The sequence below is a fragment of the Pteropus alecto genome, unplaced genomic scaffold (genome assembly GCF_000325575.1).
Source record: "Pteropus alecto unplaced genomic scaffold, ASM32557v1 scaffold76, whole genome shotgun sequence".
In the NCBI taxonomy this organism is placed as follows: domain Eukaryota; kingdom Metazoa; phylum Chordata; class Mammalia; order Chiroptera; family Pteropodidae; genus Pteropus; species Pteropus alecto.
In genome coordinates, this window is record NW_006443138.1 from 13,213,411 (window position 1) to 13,233,240 (window position 19,830).

General features: G+C 35.3%; 1 protein-coding gene across 1 annotated transcript in view; it reads left to right on the plus strand.

Annotated features, from left to right (window-relative positions):
• NAV3 (neuron navigator 3) overlaps positions 1-19,830 on the plus strand; it is a 304,118-nt gene that overhangs the window by 157,289 nt on the left and 126,999 nt on the right. Inside the window, 3 exon segments of the mRNA XM_006923778.2 lie at positions 9,015-9,123; positions 9,837-10,220; positions 17,604-17,723. Coding sequence (XP_006923840.1) covers positions 9,015-9,123; positions 9,837-10,220; positions 17,604-17,723 — 613 coding nt within the window.

Sequence of the window (19,830 nt, forward strand, 5' to 3'; positions counted from 1 at the left end):
TCAACATGTCTCAGATTAGAGATGATTTTTCAGCCTGGGTCTTAGTATAAAGGGTGCCTGAATCAGAGCTGCAGCCAACACAGAATGGACATTAATGTGTATCTTTGTGTTTGTAAGCTCCTGAAATTTGTAAGTTGTTCATAAATGCAAAATAATTAATCTAAGCCAGAATTTCTTAATTTTGGCACTATTGACATTGTAGTCTGCATCATTCGTTTTGTGAAGGGTGTCCTGTTATTGTAGGATATTTTACAGCATCATTGGCCTCTGCCATTAGATGTCAGAAGTATCACAACTCCCAAATGTGATATTTAAAAATATCTTCTGATATTGATTAAGGTTCGGGAGGGAGGGCATGCAGTTAAAAATCACCCCCAGTTTCAGCCTAATGTTTTTCAAAATGGGACCACAAAGCCAGCACTATTTGTATCACCTGGGAGTATGTTGGAAATGCAAAGTCTCAATGAATGAATAGCAGTGGGGCCAGGGTCCAGCAATCTGTATTGTAATAAGCACTCCAAGAGGTTCTGAATATTAAAGTTTGAGAACCACTGGCCTAAGCTGAATGGTACACAAGTACCATTATATAAGGAGAGGGTATAATTATTGCTTTCACTTATAGATGCATAAAGTTTACTTTTTCAATTTTTAAAGCATGAGGATTCCCTGGTTGTGCATCTGTAAGACTTTAGAATACACTACAAAATGCTAGCGTAATACCTGTCAGACAAATCGAAGTTTTGTAACTTCAACAAATTTACTGTGGTCTCATAACTTGGCGATTCACCGGGTCACAGTAAGTTAAAGTGAAGACAAAAGAATGTTCTGATTAAGAATCTAAAGGGGCATGGCATTTTGATTTTTAAAAAAATACTTTCAAAATTATGTTTTTAGAAGGATAATTGTCCATTTTTGTGATTTGACACTTCTGTCCATTTTTGTGATTTGACACTTCTGTCCTCATTTTATTTAATCACACTTTATAAAAACACTATTTTTTAAAGAGCAAGAATTGAGAATCAGTATTCCCAATTCATAAGTTTGTTTAACTACAAAATTTTTATCACAAATACTTGCTGTTCTATTTAATTCCTTTTATGTAAAAAGTATCTCAGTGTGATGGACCCAGAGGCTGGGCCTAAGGAATAATTAACTTTGCAAAGTAGGTTGTTATCATATGTAAAGATATAGGCAATGCATATTGTAATGCTAATTTATGTAATTAAGAAATTGGGCATTTCCCCTAGTTGATTTTTCTGAGGTGAGATATCAGAATTAATTTAATCATATTAGTTCAGAAAACGATAGGGATTCATTATCAATTACAGTGACGTGAATATTTCTATATATTTCTCCACTTTCTTCCTTTTAATAAGGAATATTTATGGACAGAAAAACCTTAAAAGTTTTTCTTTAAATACTCTTTCCTTAGCTCTCAGTGCACACAGTCTCTACTATGCCTGATAGATGTTTTAAAAGTTTTCATAAGATCAGAATTTCATGGTGGTGGCATAATATACAAACAGTACAAGATAAATGCAAGATATTTATATTGTTAATTTTTTGTTTTTATCAAAATATTCAAAACAAAGAACTAGTTATGCTACAGTAGGTTTATGGAATACACTAGGAAAAATGCTCAGCATTAAAAGATATAATGTGCATTTTATGTTGTTTGTCACATCATTATATTCTACATACTTGACCATAAACTTTGAATTATATGCTTTGGGTGAAAATATTGGGGGAAATCCATGTGTGTGTGTGTGTGGAATTTTTTTACAGAAAGAAATCATGATTGTTATTGTCACCTTAGGATTTTTCTAAATAGCTCAGAATAAAAAGCCCTTGAATTTGTTCTTTAAAAGATGAGGTGAAGCATTATTTGTCATTTAAAGCATTATCTGTCAGCCGGTGGAGAGTGTCATGCTTCATGTTTTAGATTCTTTACACTCTTGAATTTGATCTCTGCTTTTACAGCACAAATCTCAACATTCAGAAGGCAGATCTGCCTGCTTCAGCTGCCTGGAGCTATAGAGAATTAGTCTGTCATTCTCAGTGTAGGGGAGTGTGTGTTGTGTATGTGAGTGTTGTGCATGTGTGTGTGTGTGTGTGTGTGTGTGTGTGTGTACATATTTGAGACTGGGTGGCCAAGGGTGATTTAAATGTGCATGGGGTTAATAGTGCAGAATCTCATTCAGCCTTGGCTTTGAAACCTGTGGCATTCTAGGCTGGACAGCCGCTTCCGTGCCTCTGTTTTAATTTAGCAGTATGTTTGCTGCCATGGCAGCCAGCAGCATCCACTGCAGCAGCAAGGAAGAGCCATAGATCTGAGAATGCAGGTGGAATACTAAAATGCGAGACACTGGTGCTGGGCTTCAGTGCTTGATCTCTGCTCTTAAGGGGCTCCGATGCAGAGACTATACATGCTGCTCTGTGTCAGCTCATCTAGAGTCAAGGGCCGGTGAGAGGTAGACGGGGGAAAAAAAAAGAGAGAGAGAGAGAGACATCGCTGGTGCTTCACTACCTCGCGTTTGGGAAGACAGAAGCAATAGAGGGAAATGTGGACCCATCACCCTGCTGAGACATGCGATTGGAGGAAGATGGGAAAACGTAGTTGGATTCCTGCGCTACTTTTCAGCTGGAGCAGCAGCTTTGGTGAACTCTTTTCTGCTTCAGATATGTTCAAGAAATGTGTTTGTAAGTATTGCTGATTAGGGAAATGAGCCGGCAAGCTAAACCGTGGTCAGCTAATTAATTGTACTGCAGCTCTAGAATCTTATGTGAATGTTTGAGCCTGCCTGGGCTTTTATTGAAGTGCGTGTGTTAATTAAAACCAAAAGGGCCAGTAGCCATCTCAGCTCAAAAAAGACAATATGAAGTCCAACTGAAAAAGAAGAAACCACTAGAGGAGCCATGCAGCGGCCGGCAGCACTCTCTGTGTTTCCGAGCAAAGAAGTAAGGAGAAAGGGAGCTCGCCTTCAGAAACAGAAGTCTCTGACCAATCTTCCCCTTACTAGTGAGGGGGACAGGAGACCCACTGTGCGCATTTCCAACTGGTTTGGAAATGCTGCGAAGGCCAGCCAGAGAGAATCCCACTATGCAGAGAGGCGCTCTCTGTCCAGGTTCCTCTCACGGTCGGTGCAGTCCCTGTACCACACCAGCGGCTCAGGGGTCTGGAGCCTCCTGCCTCCCAGCCAGTCGGGCAGTGAGGACTTAGAAGACTGGTCTTCCAGAAAAGCCTTAGAAGGTGAGAGTGATGAAGAGAGCAGGTCTGAAGATGAAAACATATCCTCCAGACCAAGCAGCATCAGCAGGAGCTGGGCGGAAGAGGAGGGAGAAAGCTGCCTGCGGGAAGGCACAGCTCATCTGGATGAGGACGTGATCCTTACAATGCTGGGCGACCTGGAACAGGCACTTTACACCGACTTATTAGGTAAGTTGGGCTTGCTCTTAAAATGAGGATGGAATTTTAAGGAGCTGCACCTTAGCATTAGTCAAATATCTTCCATTCTTTTAATTGATTTTTCAAAACTGCAGTTACTCAAAAAAATTTTTATAATTCTTTGTTTCTTTAAATTATTTTCTATGGAAAGCTGAGCTATAAGATAATAAGTTGTGAAGTCTATTTGGAGAAAGTAAATAGCAGCAATCTGCCCTAGATGCTGTTGGCCTGGTGTCCAGTACATTCTAGATATCCATAAATACGTGTTAGTATTTTAAAACTCGAAACATATTTTTTACTTAGTCATTAATGGGGCCTTTTAATTCAACTTTGCTCAAGGTAACCTCACCACAGGCAGGTAATGAAGAACGAAGGGCCTCATAGGTAAATTTCCTCAATAGGTCAAGTTTCCTTTGCTGCCTCAGTGGTACCTGAATAAATGGCCCTTGTTTTTACCTAAATAACAAGCACCATGAATTCTAGTAACATTTTTGTAAATGCAGAGGCCTCTCCTGACAGCTTTACTCACATATTTTTGTTTGTTTTCTGTTTTTGTTGTTTTTTGTGGCAAAAAAAAAAAAAAAAAAAAAATCCTGAGTGTGTATATTTTGACTACTTAAACAACTATGTAGATAGCTATGAACTGTTTTTATATTTTACAAACTAGGCCTTTTTGATGACATGTCTCAGTAGTAACTTCTGACATAATCTTTAATTAACTAGATATGAAGATGGCAGAAATAATTCTTCAGTTTTGTAATTTAACTCTCAGCTTTGCCACTTGCCTAAATATCTAAGCTGTATACATTTTAACTCTTATATATAAATTCAGTAAATTATATCTACTGAAGTATATTTACATCATACAGTCCCTTATTCAAAAATTCACAAGTGTTAAACTATTGACCACATCATATTTTATGTCAATGTATATTTCCACAAATGACTTCATATAGGACTTCTTAAATTTGAAAGAATTAAACCTGATCAGTGATCTCTTTGTTCCTGATTCATACAACTGATGCTAAACATAGGGTATTTTTATTCTCTATATAGACTCTACTGTTACAAGATGTTTTATAAGGTTTTCTGGAATCTTAGCAAGCCAGCTTTAGAAGAAGAAAACTTAGAAAGACGCCAGAGGCAAATATTACTCATTTTTTAATGTTAGTTTGGCTTTAAAAGGGTAATGTTTCCGCAGTTATGGTAAGAGTGCTTTCTGAATCTGAGTACACCAGGTGCTCAGACACCGAAGATTTACTTCTTCACCATTGTGTGTGATTTCTGTGATTAACTGCTTCTCGTAAAAGACCTGTATGCAGTACAAAGGCAAGAGAGGGAGTCTCAATCCTTAAGACTCTTTTTCTTTGATCCTCTGGAATTGTAAAATCAAATAATATTCATCTTTTGCCTTTAAAATGATAGCATTTATCTTGTTCTAAGTACCTCTTATGGAATATTTTCAAAGATATGAACAGAGTGCCTCTCCTGACAGTATTTGTTGGTTGCTCTGTTAAAGTATCTGTGGGTGGATGTCTATATGACACATGCTTTTTTTGTGCATAAATAACTTGAAGCATTACTATCACAGGTAATCTCTCAATAGAAGTCTGTATATTCCATGGTTTTTAAACTGAACATCTGTTTATTGTGTTTATAGGATTATTCTCTTTAAGCCATTTTTTCACCATTTATGCTAGTATTCAAAAATTCATGTGAGAAAATAAGAAGAGTCTATTCAAATAGCTCTCATAGGAATAATCATATCAGGATAATGAAGCACTCTAATGCAATTCCCTAAATAATGATCCATGTTAAGTTGGTGAGTTTGTCCTAGCCCACAGCACTCAGGAATTTCAAAATTCCTGCCACATGCCTGACTAGGATCTGCTTCTGGCTCAAAATGGCCACTTCCAAGTTAGTTTTTAGGCAAGGTTTCTTGAGTTCCACTTTTTACTCTGGGATATCCTAATAAATCAAATGGACTAGGATCTGTACTATAACTATATAAGAAAATGTTTAAAAGGTAACTGTAAAGCTGTTAACCATGCTTTGCTATTTCTCTCACAAATATTTGGCTTAACCAGATGATTTCCATCTAAATCAACGTTGGAGTCATCCACAAAATTAGGGTTATTTCTCAAAATAAATCAGGGAACTGTCCTCTAAATAATCACATTTGTAATATGGATGGTGTCGAGGATATAATTCTCTCTGAGTTAGGTTCATTCATATATAATTTGATTCCTATTAAAAGACGACAGTGCTGGCAGTGTTAACTACAATGTATATAATTAAAGCCTAAAAAATAAGAGCAGGACCATACAGATTAAATAGTCCATCTGCCACTAAGTAAAAATGCAAAAGCACCAAATTGAGCCTGTTATTCTGTGTTCTACTCATAGAGGAGACCTTACAAGCAATGAGAAAGCAGTTTGCACCAATGTTAAAAACTCAAAATGAATTGCAGAATATGCCATTCTGGGAAATATGCGTAAGGCCTTACTATAGTGTATATGATAATACAGTGATTATATATTATAATACAATTGGCTTAATAATTGAGGAACAATAGTTGGCTTCGAAATTATGAAAGTGAGAGGGGATACAACATTTTTGTAACTAAATTTCTCATGTGTAATTTTCTGCTAACCTTCATAACTAAATATTTATTTTATTTGTGCTTTTACAATTGCCCTTTTCAATTACAGTCCCCTCCACATACCCAATCATCTAGACATTATTTGGTTACAAATTTACAGGATATTTCAGACTTGTGCAATCCCTCATTAGGGGGTTTGCATGTGCACATAATTGTATCTTGCCTTTTGTGGGTCATTGGAACTATTTACTGCAATAAACTTTATTTTGGTCATTATCTTTCGTGACATGAGTGGGGCTGCAGTTATGTTTTGCTCAATAAGTGCTGGGAGGAAAAGTTTCATTTGTCATCTTGTAATGAGTGGTGCAGTGTCATGAGTGGATATCATCACGTGAAAAACCAAAGGAGGGAGGGAGGTTATGGTTCTGAAAATATGAGGGAAGCTGTGCAAAAAACAATGGATTTGATTAAAAGAATCCAGAGATCTAAAATGCCTGTTGGACTGGAAGAAGAAAATTTAAAAGGAGATGAAGATGTCAAAAAAATATTTAGTAAAATGGAATGTCTGAAAATACAACATTTTTAAAGTTTATACAGAAAAAGGTATTAGAAATAATTCAGAGATCAATATTATTAATATTATACCAGTTGGCAAGTGATTGAGATACAGCTTGATTACAATGTAAAAGTTCTCCCAGAGGGAAGGGGTTCGGGAATAGAGGACATGTGATGGTGTGTCTGTGTACGGTAAAGGATTTGCATTCCTTCCTCCCTCCACAAAAAATGATCATCTCAACAGTTTCCTTCTTTAAGACTTCTCATCACTTCCCATCACTTAGAATCTAATGCTTCTATACTATATGAAATCTTATAAACTGAATATTGACTTCAGTGCTTCTCCAATTTTGTCTCATTCTCCATTATTTCTTTTGTCCACTTTGAGTAAAATCTTACTCTGCCTTTCCTTTGACTGTAATGATATTCTTTTTCTGCCCTTTAAGATTTTCCTTACAAAACTTCCCTTTTTCCTTAGGGTTCTACCAGATTATTTGGAAATAAAAGGTAGACTTCTTTTTAGGCTTTTCTCAAATACTCTGTTATATTTACGAAGAGAAGGATGGAAAGAATTTCTAGGGAGAGTATGGTTAGAGTCTTAAGTGTTATAACAGTTCTGAGTTTTAAAAGAATGTTAATCTATAAGGTTAGAGATTGCATGATGAGTTAGTGTAGGAAAAGTTTATGCCATGTGCATGAGGACACAACATGAGTTTCACTATTTTTTTAAAATATATTTACTTTTGGAAAGTTTTTAGTACTTTCTAAGTTTGAAATAATCATGCTATTATTAAGCATATTTTAATCATTTAAATAATTTGTAAATTAAAAGGAAGAGATTTATAGACTGGCAGCAGGATGATGGTTGTCTTGGCAACCATTCAGGATGAGGAATAATGAACAGTGTAGTAATGTTTGGCTGAAGAAGAAAATAGAGGAATTATTACTAGTTATTGTTTCCAGTATTTGAATGACTGCTGTGGTAAAGATAGTATAAAGTTGTTCACTTGGTTTAAGAGCCACTGGGTGGAAGTTAAAGAAATGTTTGCTCAATTAGATCTGTCTAATATTGGAAAGAGAGATCTCTTAATGGAGAGGAAGAAACCTTTCTAATCTTGGAGGTTTCAGGCAGAGGCACATGGCCATCTCCCAAATAAGGTAGAGATGAGTTAACTCATTGGCTGAGAGGTGAAGTAAGACAACTTCTGATGTCCCCACCAACTCTGAGATTGTATTATAAATGTTAAATGATGCATTTGTTGTGTATTTCTTAAAAGCATGAATAGTAGAGAAAAAATTAACAGGTTGAATGTCTACCTACATTCTTAAATAGTTTAGAGAGAGACATCTTGAGTTTCTATAGAACAGTTTTCATATTGGAACTTAATATATGCTATTATCTACTTTCACTTTTCCCTTTCTTTTTCTTTTCTTTCCATTTCCTTCCTTTTCTTCTCTTTACCTTGCCTACCCTTAATCCATCCATTCCAATTCTTTCCTTCCTTTTTTCTTCTTATTAAAATTTCTCATCACTGGACATCTTCTTGAACCTAAATTAAATGGAATAAAAACTATTTCATTTACTCTCTTGCCTGTTATTATTATTATCTGTCCAGAGACATCAGCTTCAAATGGCCACTGGCCTGGTAAGTATTACATGGCCATAAACCAAATGGTTTAATGGCATCTCTGCCCCCAAATGATAGGTGGTGGTTATATAAGGCGCTGCAGCATTTATCACACTGGCAGAGCTATTTGTTTCATGCCCATTAAACACATTCTAAGTTTAGACGCCTAAGACATTACTGGAACTTTTTTGTGTCATGTGGATGTTTTGGTTCTCTGTAGAAAGTGAAGATATAATTAAAAAATAAAACCACCCAATGTTGTGAGTTTTGGTCTATGAGTCTAATAAAATAAAAGATGTGAAAAGATATTGATCCTGTAAAAACGACCTCCATCCTATTATCTTACCTCAGAGTCCAAATGTATACTTGATACATAAGGCAGGATTCTTTCAACTATTCTGAGTATGCTTAGAAACAGGTAATTATAGAAATAATTAGGACCCAAATAAAATTTCAGATTTTTAAATTAAGCTCAATAACATGGAGTAATATACATACAGTGTATTTCCAAATGACCCTCCCATTTTTCAGTGATTAGGTCATAGACCTACAAATTATTATTGTTATCACCACCTCAAGTTACTTGTCACATTATGTTTGTTTCTATTCACATTTTATTTGTAGAAATAAAAATTATAATTTCCAGATAATAATAGTCATTTAGAATTTCCTATCTATTATTTTACTTTTAAGAAAAAGAATTTGTATTACTTATATGTACATAATTATTTCCAGGACTGTAAATGACATGAATAACAAATGTATTATTATGTTACTTTTCTAGGTGAAGACCCTGAAACGAGAAGAATGAGAACAGTTAAAAACATAGCAGATTTGAGGCAGAATTTAGAAGAGACTATGTCCAGTCTTCGTGGGACGCAGATAAGCCACAGGTTTTTCTCGATTCTGCATATTTTGGGGCCAGTAAAGAAAAAAATTACAATCAAGCACTTAACTTTTTATAATGATAAAGAAAGATTTTTAATGTTCCCTGTTTTCTCACTTAAATTTTACATGACAAAGCTGGTTACTTCTCAGCATATACCCAAGGACTTTTTTCTCCCGTCTACATTTTCTTCTGTATAATTTCCCATTCAAACTGAATTAGCTACTATACCACCATCTCTACTAAAAGCAAGATTTTCATGCTTGCCCTAAAGAACAGTTACTGAAGTTGTAGTTGAAATGCATCTGGGGATGAGTGGTAGAGAGATTTTCAAACATAATTGTAGTTAGCTTCCAGAAAAGTTCTGAGAAGGCTACAGTGGGGTAAATTAAATATTTGTTGAAACTATGAAACAATATTTTGTTTTATCTAAAATGTAATGATGGCCTTTCTTTTGAAAACAAAAAAGCAAAACAAAACAAAACAAAAAACAAAAAGAAAAGAAACAAAACCAAACCCTGCTAATGAGTGTCCCTTCCCACACTTTGACATCTACAGAGATGTTTAGAAATCTCATTATGAATGTATAATTTACCTTTCATGAAAATGACATTTCTCTGAGAAATGACTCTCAATCCCAGCCTTTCCTGTCTTCATGCATTCTAGGTCTGCGGCCCCAAGCGAACCCGATTATAGTTACTTCTCCATTTTATTTGACAGCACCTTGGAGACAACATTTGACAGCACTGTGACAACGGAAGTGAATGGAAGGACCATACCCAACTTGACAAGCCGACCCACTCCCATGACCTGGAGGTTGGGCCAGGCATGTCCTCGACTTCAGGCTGGAGATGCTCCCTCCCTGGGTGCTGGCTACCCTCGCAGCGGTACCAGTCGGTTCATCCACACAGACCCCTCAAGGTTCATGTACACAACGCCTCTCCGTCGAGCTGCTGTCTCTCGGCTGGGAAACATGTCACAAATTGACATGAGTGAGAAAGCAAGCAGTGACCTGGACATGTCCTCCGAAGTTGATGTTGGTGGATATATGAGTGATGGTGATATCCTTGGGAAAAGTCTCAGAACTGATGACATTAACAGTGGGTAAGTGGCCTGGGCCCTGGTCTCTAACAGAATTGTGTAAAGAGGAGTGCTGTACTAAGATGCATTAGTTATAAAGAGGGCATATAGGTTAGTTCACAAAGTCATTAGACAATGCGAGAAATCTAAGGTATTTAGGGTATTTCAGATCCTCTCTTCTGTTCATTCGTGAAAAGTAAAGTATCTCAGATTTCTATAAAACCTTTTCATTATAAGCCATTAAATTTCTCTATTGTTAGTTCAGAGAAACACATGTGCCCTGTGTTTTTCAGAGTGGTTTTCTCATGCTTCTTAAATAACATATTTTATAGTGAAGGACGTGGGAAGGAGACAAGAGGAATTTTGCTGAGGTGCCATTTTTGTTTTTGTTTTTCGCTTGTCAAAACTGTCTTTAACTGCTTTGAGAAACAAATATTTTATAGCATTTTTAAATTCTACATCTCCATTCTAACTTGAAGGAAAATTGTTTTAGAGTTGAAAGTTTCCATCTATTTATTTTTTGTGATGGTATCAGATTTGCTATTTTATCTTAGTCCTTGTTCTCCTTCTGTTTCTTATTACCTTCTAAAAAATGTTGTGATTATAAAGCTTTTAAAGTGTTTTTGGAAATTTGGAATATTTCGTTCAATCTGGGGATGAGCCCCAGTGGAGGCAATAGGATATTTCTATCAAAACTACTTTTATTAATAATTGTAATTGCTCTTTTGAATACTTCCTGTTAACTACTATACTCTTATTAAGTGCTTTAAAGATGTTGATTCATTTAACTTTTCACCACCAGCCCTTATGAGGTGAGTATTTTTATACTTGTTTTTTAGATAAAGAAACTGATTGTAACTGGTCTCAATTGTATATGGAAAAGCTAGACTTGCATTAGAGCTCACGTATGTCTGACTTCAAAACCCAGGCTCTGTAATGCAAGGAAAAGCTTTCCAATTAACCTTATCTATATTTTGCACTTCAGTCTGCATTTTGAGCTGTTCTTTGTCCTTATACATCTGAGAGGACTAGTGTCAGAAATCATTCTTCTACATGACTAACCTTTCCTGACTTTATTCATGAAAAGCTTGTTTGAAGGGTGACAAGACTTTAAAAGTACAAAAGAGCTTTTGATCAGATTTATAGCTCTGCTCTGATATCCTGATATCCAGCAGTCCATTCCAGGATAACCACCTTATCTGAATTTCGAAGGATGTAGAATCAAGGGGGCAGATTATGGTCAGTTAGGGTAGAAAGTAATTGAGTAGCCACTAGAGTCAGTGCTTCATTTAAATCTCTTTATACCATTTGCTATCTGTGGGCTCCTTGGGAACTTAATTTATCCCTTTTTTTTTTTTTTTTGTCATCTGTAATAAGGATAATGTTGCAGAATCTCCACAAAATTATTTGGAATGAGGGAAATAACACAAAATTGTATGTAGCAAAAAGCCTGTGCAGTAAGTTTGTCATCATCCTCATAAGTATACTTAATATCATTAATAATTGTACTAATTTGTGATTGTTATTGTCATAATCATTGTGAATATTTAATACCACCGGGGAGAGAATACCCAGTTCAGAGATGGCAACACAAGAATATGTAAGGCATGAACTTTTTCTCCTCTGTCTCTCCCCTTTTTCTTCTTCATTCTTTCCTCTCTCTCTCCAGTATTCTCCTTTCTTTTCTTTCTCTATCTCTTTAAATGTGAGCATATATGTTATTTATTTTTATATTCACTACTAGATGAAGATTTAATAATATATATAACTATACACATATATTTATATGCATATACATATGCACATATAGATACATACACACATATGCAGGCAATCTCATTATTTGTGGTAGTTATGTTCTATAAAGTCACCACAAACACTGAATTAGTGAGTACTAAAGCATTACTCCCAAGGGATATACAGACTAGATTCCTGCGAGCCTTTGGTCATAACATTTCATCAATGAATTAATATATAATCTTTTTTATGTGTATTTCAATTTGTTGATTCGTTAATGTTGAACTCATGATTAACAACAGTGTAATTCATGCCTTAATGAAGCTTATCTAACACTCGTATTTTTCCCTAAGACACATCACAGTCTTCTGGCACTTAGGAACACAAGACAGCACTTCAGCACTACAATTGGGGCCAGTTTTAAACAGCAAAATCTCCAACAGGAAGCACAAAAATGTGAAAAAGTTAGCTCTAAATAGACTGTGAAAAGGACACATTTACAGTAAGAGAGCTGAAACAAGAAGGCAGAATGTCACCTTATTTGACCTCAGCTAGGAATGTCCACATGGGCAACTCACATTTTTCACTGCTCTGAGTATGTCCATGAATGACCACGGAAGTGCTGCAAGTATTGATTTTAAGCCTACAAATTTTAGCAAGTAGGCAAATTCACAATTATGGAATTCGTGAATCATGAGGATTAACTGTATTTACTTACACACGCATAACATGCTTATCTGGAGAGAAAAAAGCATTTCTTGGGAGCAGTTTAACTCAGAAATCAAGGGACACCCACAATGCAATGTGTGAGTAATTTCAAAAGGTTCATACAGATAAAATTTTAGCTTAGAGTTCAGAATTAAGGAGAAGGCACTAAATCTTGGCATGAAATAGAAAGAAGAAAAGGAAATATGTTAGTTCTGTTCCCTTATTTAAATAGCTATAGAGGAGGGAAATATATTAAGAGAAAAATTTGTAAGAAAGGTATGTTTTGTAGGAGATATATTATTCATCAAGCTTGACTAATATATCATTTTCAAAGCAGAGGGACAATTGGATTGGATAACATTCCAGGATCTTTCCCTTAACTGAGATTCAGGGAATCTTAAACATTTGAAGATAAGATTTGAGAGATATGGACTATGTAACAGGCCTCAATAACATTAAGCTTAGAGGTTTGAATTGTGTACTATAAGCAATGGAAAACACTGTTTCTTAGAAAAGATTATCTAATAGTCACAGAACACCACATGAGGATAATGATGGTTTTTGAAAGACCATTTTAGGGGAAATCTGCAAAACGGTTTGAGGAAAGAAGCTCTGGGGATAGATTTCAGACACTATTGCAAGAATTTGGGTCCATGGTCTTAATATCAGAAATATGGGAGTAACATTGATAGGGATGAAAAAAGGGAAAAAAATGATATGGGAAGTACTATAATGTTAAAATTTACAGAAACAATGATAGGCTACCCATGAGAGTATAAGAGAAGCAGAGAATTCAGACAGGATGCCCATTTTGTAAGTGAAGGAGATAGAAAATGGTACCATAAGAGAAAATTGGTGCAAAGAAAGCTGATTTTTTTTTTTTTTTTAAATTTTGGTGAGATGGCAGAGAAAGAAGATGAGGAATTTAAAATGCTGAGGTGGAGACAGTGGGGTAAAGCAAAAGTAGTGCCCAGGGTAGAGATATAAGATAGGGTGTGATCTCATATAGGAGATAGTAGAAATTATCTCCTCATGGGAGACATTAGGACTCCTGGGAAAAGAATATAAAGAGAAGAGGGATCGTGAGCTTATGTTTGTAGCTATGTATGTATTCAAAAAATATTTCTTGAGCTCATCCTGTGTCAAGCAACATTCTAGGCACTGTGTGTGAATAATATAGACACAGTGCCTGCCCACTTGTAACTCAAATGCTAGTGTTTTTATATTTTTATAGGTGCTCATTTTTTCAATAAATGAATACACATATGTATTTAAGTGTTTGTATATAAATTCTTAGGTAAGTAGTTTTTTAAGGCAATTTTTTTTAAAACAACTGATTTCTGTATATAGTAATATATATTACAGTCATATCTATACTCAGAAGCATTTTGTATTTTCCAGGATTCTATCTGTTATTAATTAATGCTACTGTAACAGAGAAATCTCAAAATCTCAGTAACAACACAAAGAAGCTCATTTCTCTTTTGCATAAAACCCTCACCGGTGTTTCTGACCTTCAGTTGGGAGATGAGCACCATATTTGAGACAAAGGAGGATGTTTTTATCCAACTAGGTTTCCTATATTACCCTGGGCACTGATATTCAATAGGCAGATGGCAAAGAGAGGAAGAACCATGGTATAAGATATTTTGTATGTGCTGGGCCTAGAAGTGGTACGTATGACTTCTACCCAGAACAGCTGTGTGTCCAGATATACCTGTAAAAGAGGCCGTGAAATACGGTTCAGCTGTGCGCGTAAGAGGACGAGGCAATTGTTTTGATGAGAACAGACTAGTCTGCTAAATTCACTAATCGGAGGAAAGTATGTTGTTATACCCACTGTCCTTTCTACTTATTTCATGCCTCAATGGAAACCCAATTCAGACTTCTGTTCTCCATTTTTGTTCCTTATCAGTCTTTCAAATGAAGTCTTGGAGAGTTCAAAACATGAGTCCATTTAAATATGCATCAGTGGTCTACATGTTCTATGTTGACCAACAGTCATTCATATTCAATATCTAAATTAACTAAGTAAAAATTACACAAATCCTGTATGAAAACTTCCTCTGGTGAGGTTTACCTGTTTGGCCTTAGACATTTTCCTTTTGCCCTGGTAGAGTACAGGATGCTGAAATTTAAGGAATGACTCAGAGTTCTGTTCCCAGGGTAGAAGGTGACTGGGCATGGTCAACAGGTGATATGGCTGGTTTCAGTTCAAACATAATTAGTGAGTATTGTGTGGACACCTAGGATGAGCTGTACTTTACTGCTCATCAGTTTACATAGTGTGCCATTGTTGGCCTTGGTGGGATGTACCCCGATGCCTTAGCCTGGAATTAAAAGATGTGAAGATGAGAGGGCTAGAAACATCTAGGTGAATTTTAATTTGATGGTGTTTTCCTTAAATAGACAAAAAGGGCATAGAAATGTCTGTGCTACTGTTCATGAAGAAATTGAGTCACAAAGTTAACTTTCTTCTCCCAGTTTTAATCAGAGATTAAAGGGACAAGAGGCTCAAAAGACAAGGTAATGAATGAAGTTATTTAGGATTTTTTTCTTATGTAACCACAAGGAATGTCATGAAGTAAAAGGGGATGGAGTTTCATTTTTTGTATACTTTAAGTAGAACTCAGAAAATCAATCAGCATTCTGAGAATTCAAAATTTCTTGAAGCATGTAGTCTTATCTCTTCCTTCTCTTTTTAAAATTACTTTAAACCCTTGAGGATGTGAATCTGCTAGTAATTAGGAATTAGTCAGAGGAAAGCCTCTTACTTAAAATGAGTCTCATTGAAAAAGTCTCCATTTATGAAATAAAAAAGGCATACCCTGGAAAACTGGGGGGAAAGTTACATATTTTAATTGGGTAGAAATTGAGTTATCTGCATACGTCACAGTGATAAATCATTGGGCCCAGAAGCATATGCAACTCATATAACTAATAAAGGATTGGTATCAATGAGGAAAGAAAAAAAAACAACAAAACATAAAATTTAATAGAAAAATGAGCAAAAACAGACAAACATTTCACAGACAAAAAAAAGAAAAAATGGGCTATAACAAAGTAAAAATATGTTCATGCTCCTTGGTAATCTGGAACTTGCAAGTTAAGACAAAAAAGAGAATTCTCATCCATAGGCAAGTAAGAGTTTATTCTGAAACTATTTGACATTGATTAATAAGGTCGAATATATGTATATGTCTCTTATGACCGAGTGATTCTCTTCCTAGATATAGACCTTAGATAAGCTCTTGCCTGTAAGCACAAAGAAATGTATGTACACAAATGTTCACAGCAGCATTGTTTGTAACAGCAAAAACATACTAAAAACAGCCCAAATGTCCTGTAATGTACTTATAAAATTGATCTATTCAACCATAAAATGAATAATGGAACATTACATACACATCTACATAGATGATTTGCAAAAATGTAATTTTGAGTGAAAGAAGTCACAAAAGAATACATATAGTATGATTCAATTTATATAAAGGTCAAATCAATGAAATGCTAAACAATATATATTTTAGAGCTACACACCCATGAGGTAGAGCCACAAGGAAAAGTAAAGGCATATGTAACAGAAAACTCAAGACAGTAGATATCTCTGGAGGAGAGGTTTGGGGATATGACAAGGAGGAGACTGTATGGACATTGAAGAAACTGGAAGTGTTCTATTTTTGATGCCAGGTAATGGGTATATGATAGTTGATACTAGTTTTATTATTTAAATGTACTTTTATGCTTCATACACTTGCATAAATATGTTTCACTATAAAGCTGTTTTAAAAATAGCATGGAATTCTTATGATCATAGATTTATATATATCTTCATGTTGACTGAGAAAGTAGAATTGAATAACATTAAAAGATAAGATATTTACTTTTTCCTATTTCAGTGAATTCCAGACATAATTAGAGCATAATGATGCAATTCGCGGATTTGAATACTCTATCTTATAATAGTTAGGGGTGATGAGTGACAAGACAAGAGAGTTATATATCTAGATTGTTGATTGAGTGGATGGTATGTATATTTTCCTATAACTGTACTGGCATATACTAAAAAAGCATGAGCTTTTGTGATGAACATAATACATGGTCAGTTTATGCTATATCTAATGTGCTTATGGGAAATACACATATCTCTCTATAGGAAGCAGTTTAATATCTTATTCGAGAGCAGGGTGGTGACTTATGGCCTGGAAATACTTGGAAAACAGACACCTAAAGAAATTATGCCATAAGTATGCAAAGTTTGTCTACACAGAAAGAAAAAGAAAGGTGGCAGTAGAAGGAGAGGAGGAATTAGTAATGCTTTGTAAGACTCTTGGGTTCTTTTTTATGTGATTCATAGCTTACAGAATTTGAACACACTAAAATTATCCTAAGACTTTCTTGAGTGACCTTGTGTAAGTTTTTAATCTTTTTGTGCCTACTTATTTTTTTTATACCGCTAATGTGGGGATCATAATGTTATTACATGGAAACTATTTGAACCATTCCTGGCAACATTTTAAACATTTAATGCATCTTGATATCATTTTATGATAGTGGCCCCTATGGCATACATTTTACTTATCAAATAAATTAATTTTGAATTTAGTAATGTTTCATTACTCCCATGACCATCAATGCTTCAAAAATGGTATTTACAAAATGAAATGATCTTGCTTTTATTTTGCCAAGTGTCATATTTTCTACAAGCCTGTTCAAAATATTGATAACAAAAGAGGAAAAGAGAAAGATTAGTTACTTGTTGTAGTAAGGAAGATTGATTTCTTAGTAAATTTGAAAAGATATTCTAATTCTTTCTGGTGAGTAGAATGTATACATAGAAAAAAAACTATAATAAAGACTATTTGCATAATTATTGAAACTTATGAACAGTTTTTTATTAAGTGAAATTTTACAGATGAGGTCATTTAATTTCCTGTTGATTAATCAGACATTTATTTTCAGGTACATGACAGATGGAGGACTCAACCTGTATACTAGAAGTTTGAACCGAATACCAGACACATCAACTTCCAGGGATGTCATCCAGAGGGGAGTTCATGATGTGACGGTGGATGCAGACAGGTAATGCAATCAGCATAAATGATTGTGAGGCGTGCATAAAGTCATTTCCTAAATGAGATCCTAGGAGTTTTACAGTATAAACCAAAGGACTTTTATTTTAACATAATTATTTTTGAAACATTTTAAAAACTAAAGTGGTTTCACTCACAAGACTTTTTAGCTCTGTACACCAGAAAAATTGCCTTGCTAGTGAGAATACTTAAATTTCAGGTCTCATGGTGGCAAATTTTAATATTTGTAAAAGCAAACTTATAAACACAGACTTACGTTCTTTACTTGAAAAGAACCCTAGCTGATAAATTCAATTCTGATACTCTCAGATATACCTGGAGGCTAATGATATAAAGATTGAAGTGTAATTCAAATTATCAGGTGTAGTAAGCTTAATGCTTTTCTTGAGGGGTTTGTCAGAAGCATACAACTCTTGCTTTAGGCTATTTTCTGTTTCATAATTGTTTTAAGGTGTGTGTGTGTGTGTGTGTGTGTGTTTCACAAACTAGTTATTATTTTGCTGGAATTTGCTTTGTTAATTTTATCAGAACCACTTCTGTTTCAGAATGGTCTTTGTAAAATAATGTAAAATATACTTCTGACCTGATTTTGCCCCCTCTTCACTCAGAATTTTCTCTTTATTGAGTAAGGAGTGCTATTTATCAATACCTAGAGTGGTTCTTTAATTCAGCATTCATGAAGAGGACAAAAGGTTAAAACTTTTTGTATTCACATTCCGAAATAAGAACTGTGCACAATTCCTTGTGCATTTTAGTACAGCCAACTCCAAAGGCTAGACAGTGAATTATGATATTAGTTTTCAGTTTCTCTTCTCTCAGATGCTACTGATATTTTAACTTCTGTCAGCCAGTGGAACAGTTTTGTTTCTCATCCTGTATGCATCATAGTCTTCTAGTCTGTATGCCAGGTGTGTGTGTGTGTGTGTGTGTGTGTGTGTGTGTGTGTAACATGTGGTTACAAATGACTTATGAAAAATTTTGCCACCCACACCCACACATTAACTCCTCTTTAACAATTTTCCCTGCCTGACTCCTTCACTAACTTCAACCACCCTGGATCTTTCTACTTTTGAATCGATGCTTCCTCTGCCTAGAATACCCTTTGTTATATTCATTACATTATTGCCTCCATCACAATATTTCTGTTTCAGATTAATATTGCTTTCTCAGAGAGGTGTTTCCAGAATAGCTAAGATACATTTCATTTTTAGTCACTTTCTTGGCCATTACCTTACATATTTTTTTTAAATTTACACATCGCTTTTTTAATATGTCATACTTATTTTTATGTTTATTTCTTCATTGCATAGGAAGCCCACAAATGCAGAATTTTGTCATATTCATTCTATATTGTCCCTTTAACAAATGCTTGTGGAGTGATTGAACAAAGGAATGAATACGGACTGTATATTGATATAGGCTAGCAATAGGGTTCAATAGGTAGAGACAAATGAGGCCAGGAAAGAATCAAGATTCTGCAAAGATATGTAAGAGAGAAAATGAGTTATGTAAGAAAATAAGAAGCAGTGGTTAAGGGGAAGAAATCCAAAGTGTAAATCTCATTTTTAATCTAATGACCTACTCATTGTTAGCAGACAGTGGTAAACATTAAAGGAGGGAAAAATTTTGTGGGTTTTTTTTGGCGGGGGTGGGGGTGGGATGAGATTATGGTGGCAGAACCTAGGAGTCAATACAAGGTGACTTATGTGGGAGACAATTGGGATAAGCAGCTCTCTTTGTTCCTATGTGGCTCCACCTTGGGGCCTGGCCGAGAAGCTTCTGCCAACAAAAAAACCCTGGTATGTGCCAAATAGATGGGAATCTCTGAAAGCAGTGGAGTTCCAAGTGTGCTACCTGGACCTTCAGCATTAGCATCGCTTGGTTACAAATGCAGGCTATCAGCTCCATCCAAGACGTACTGAATCAAAAACTCTGGGGATAGGGCCCAGCAATCTGAGCTTTAACCAGCCCTCCAGGTGATTTTCGTATACTCTAAAATTCACGGAAGGGTATCTTAACAGATGCCAGTCCTTCGAAAGTATAAAACACTTAACATAAATATTTAAACTTAAAAAATACATTTTAAAGTTTCTTAT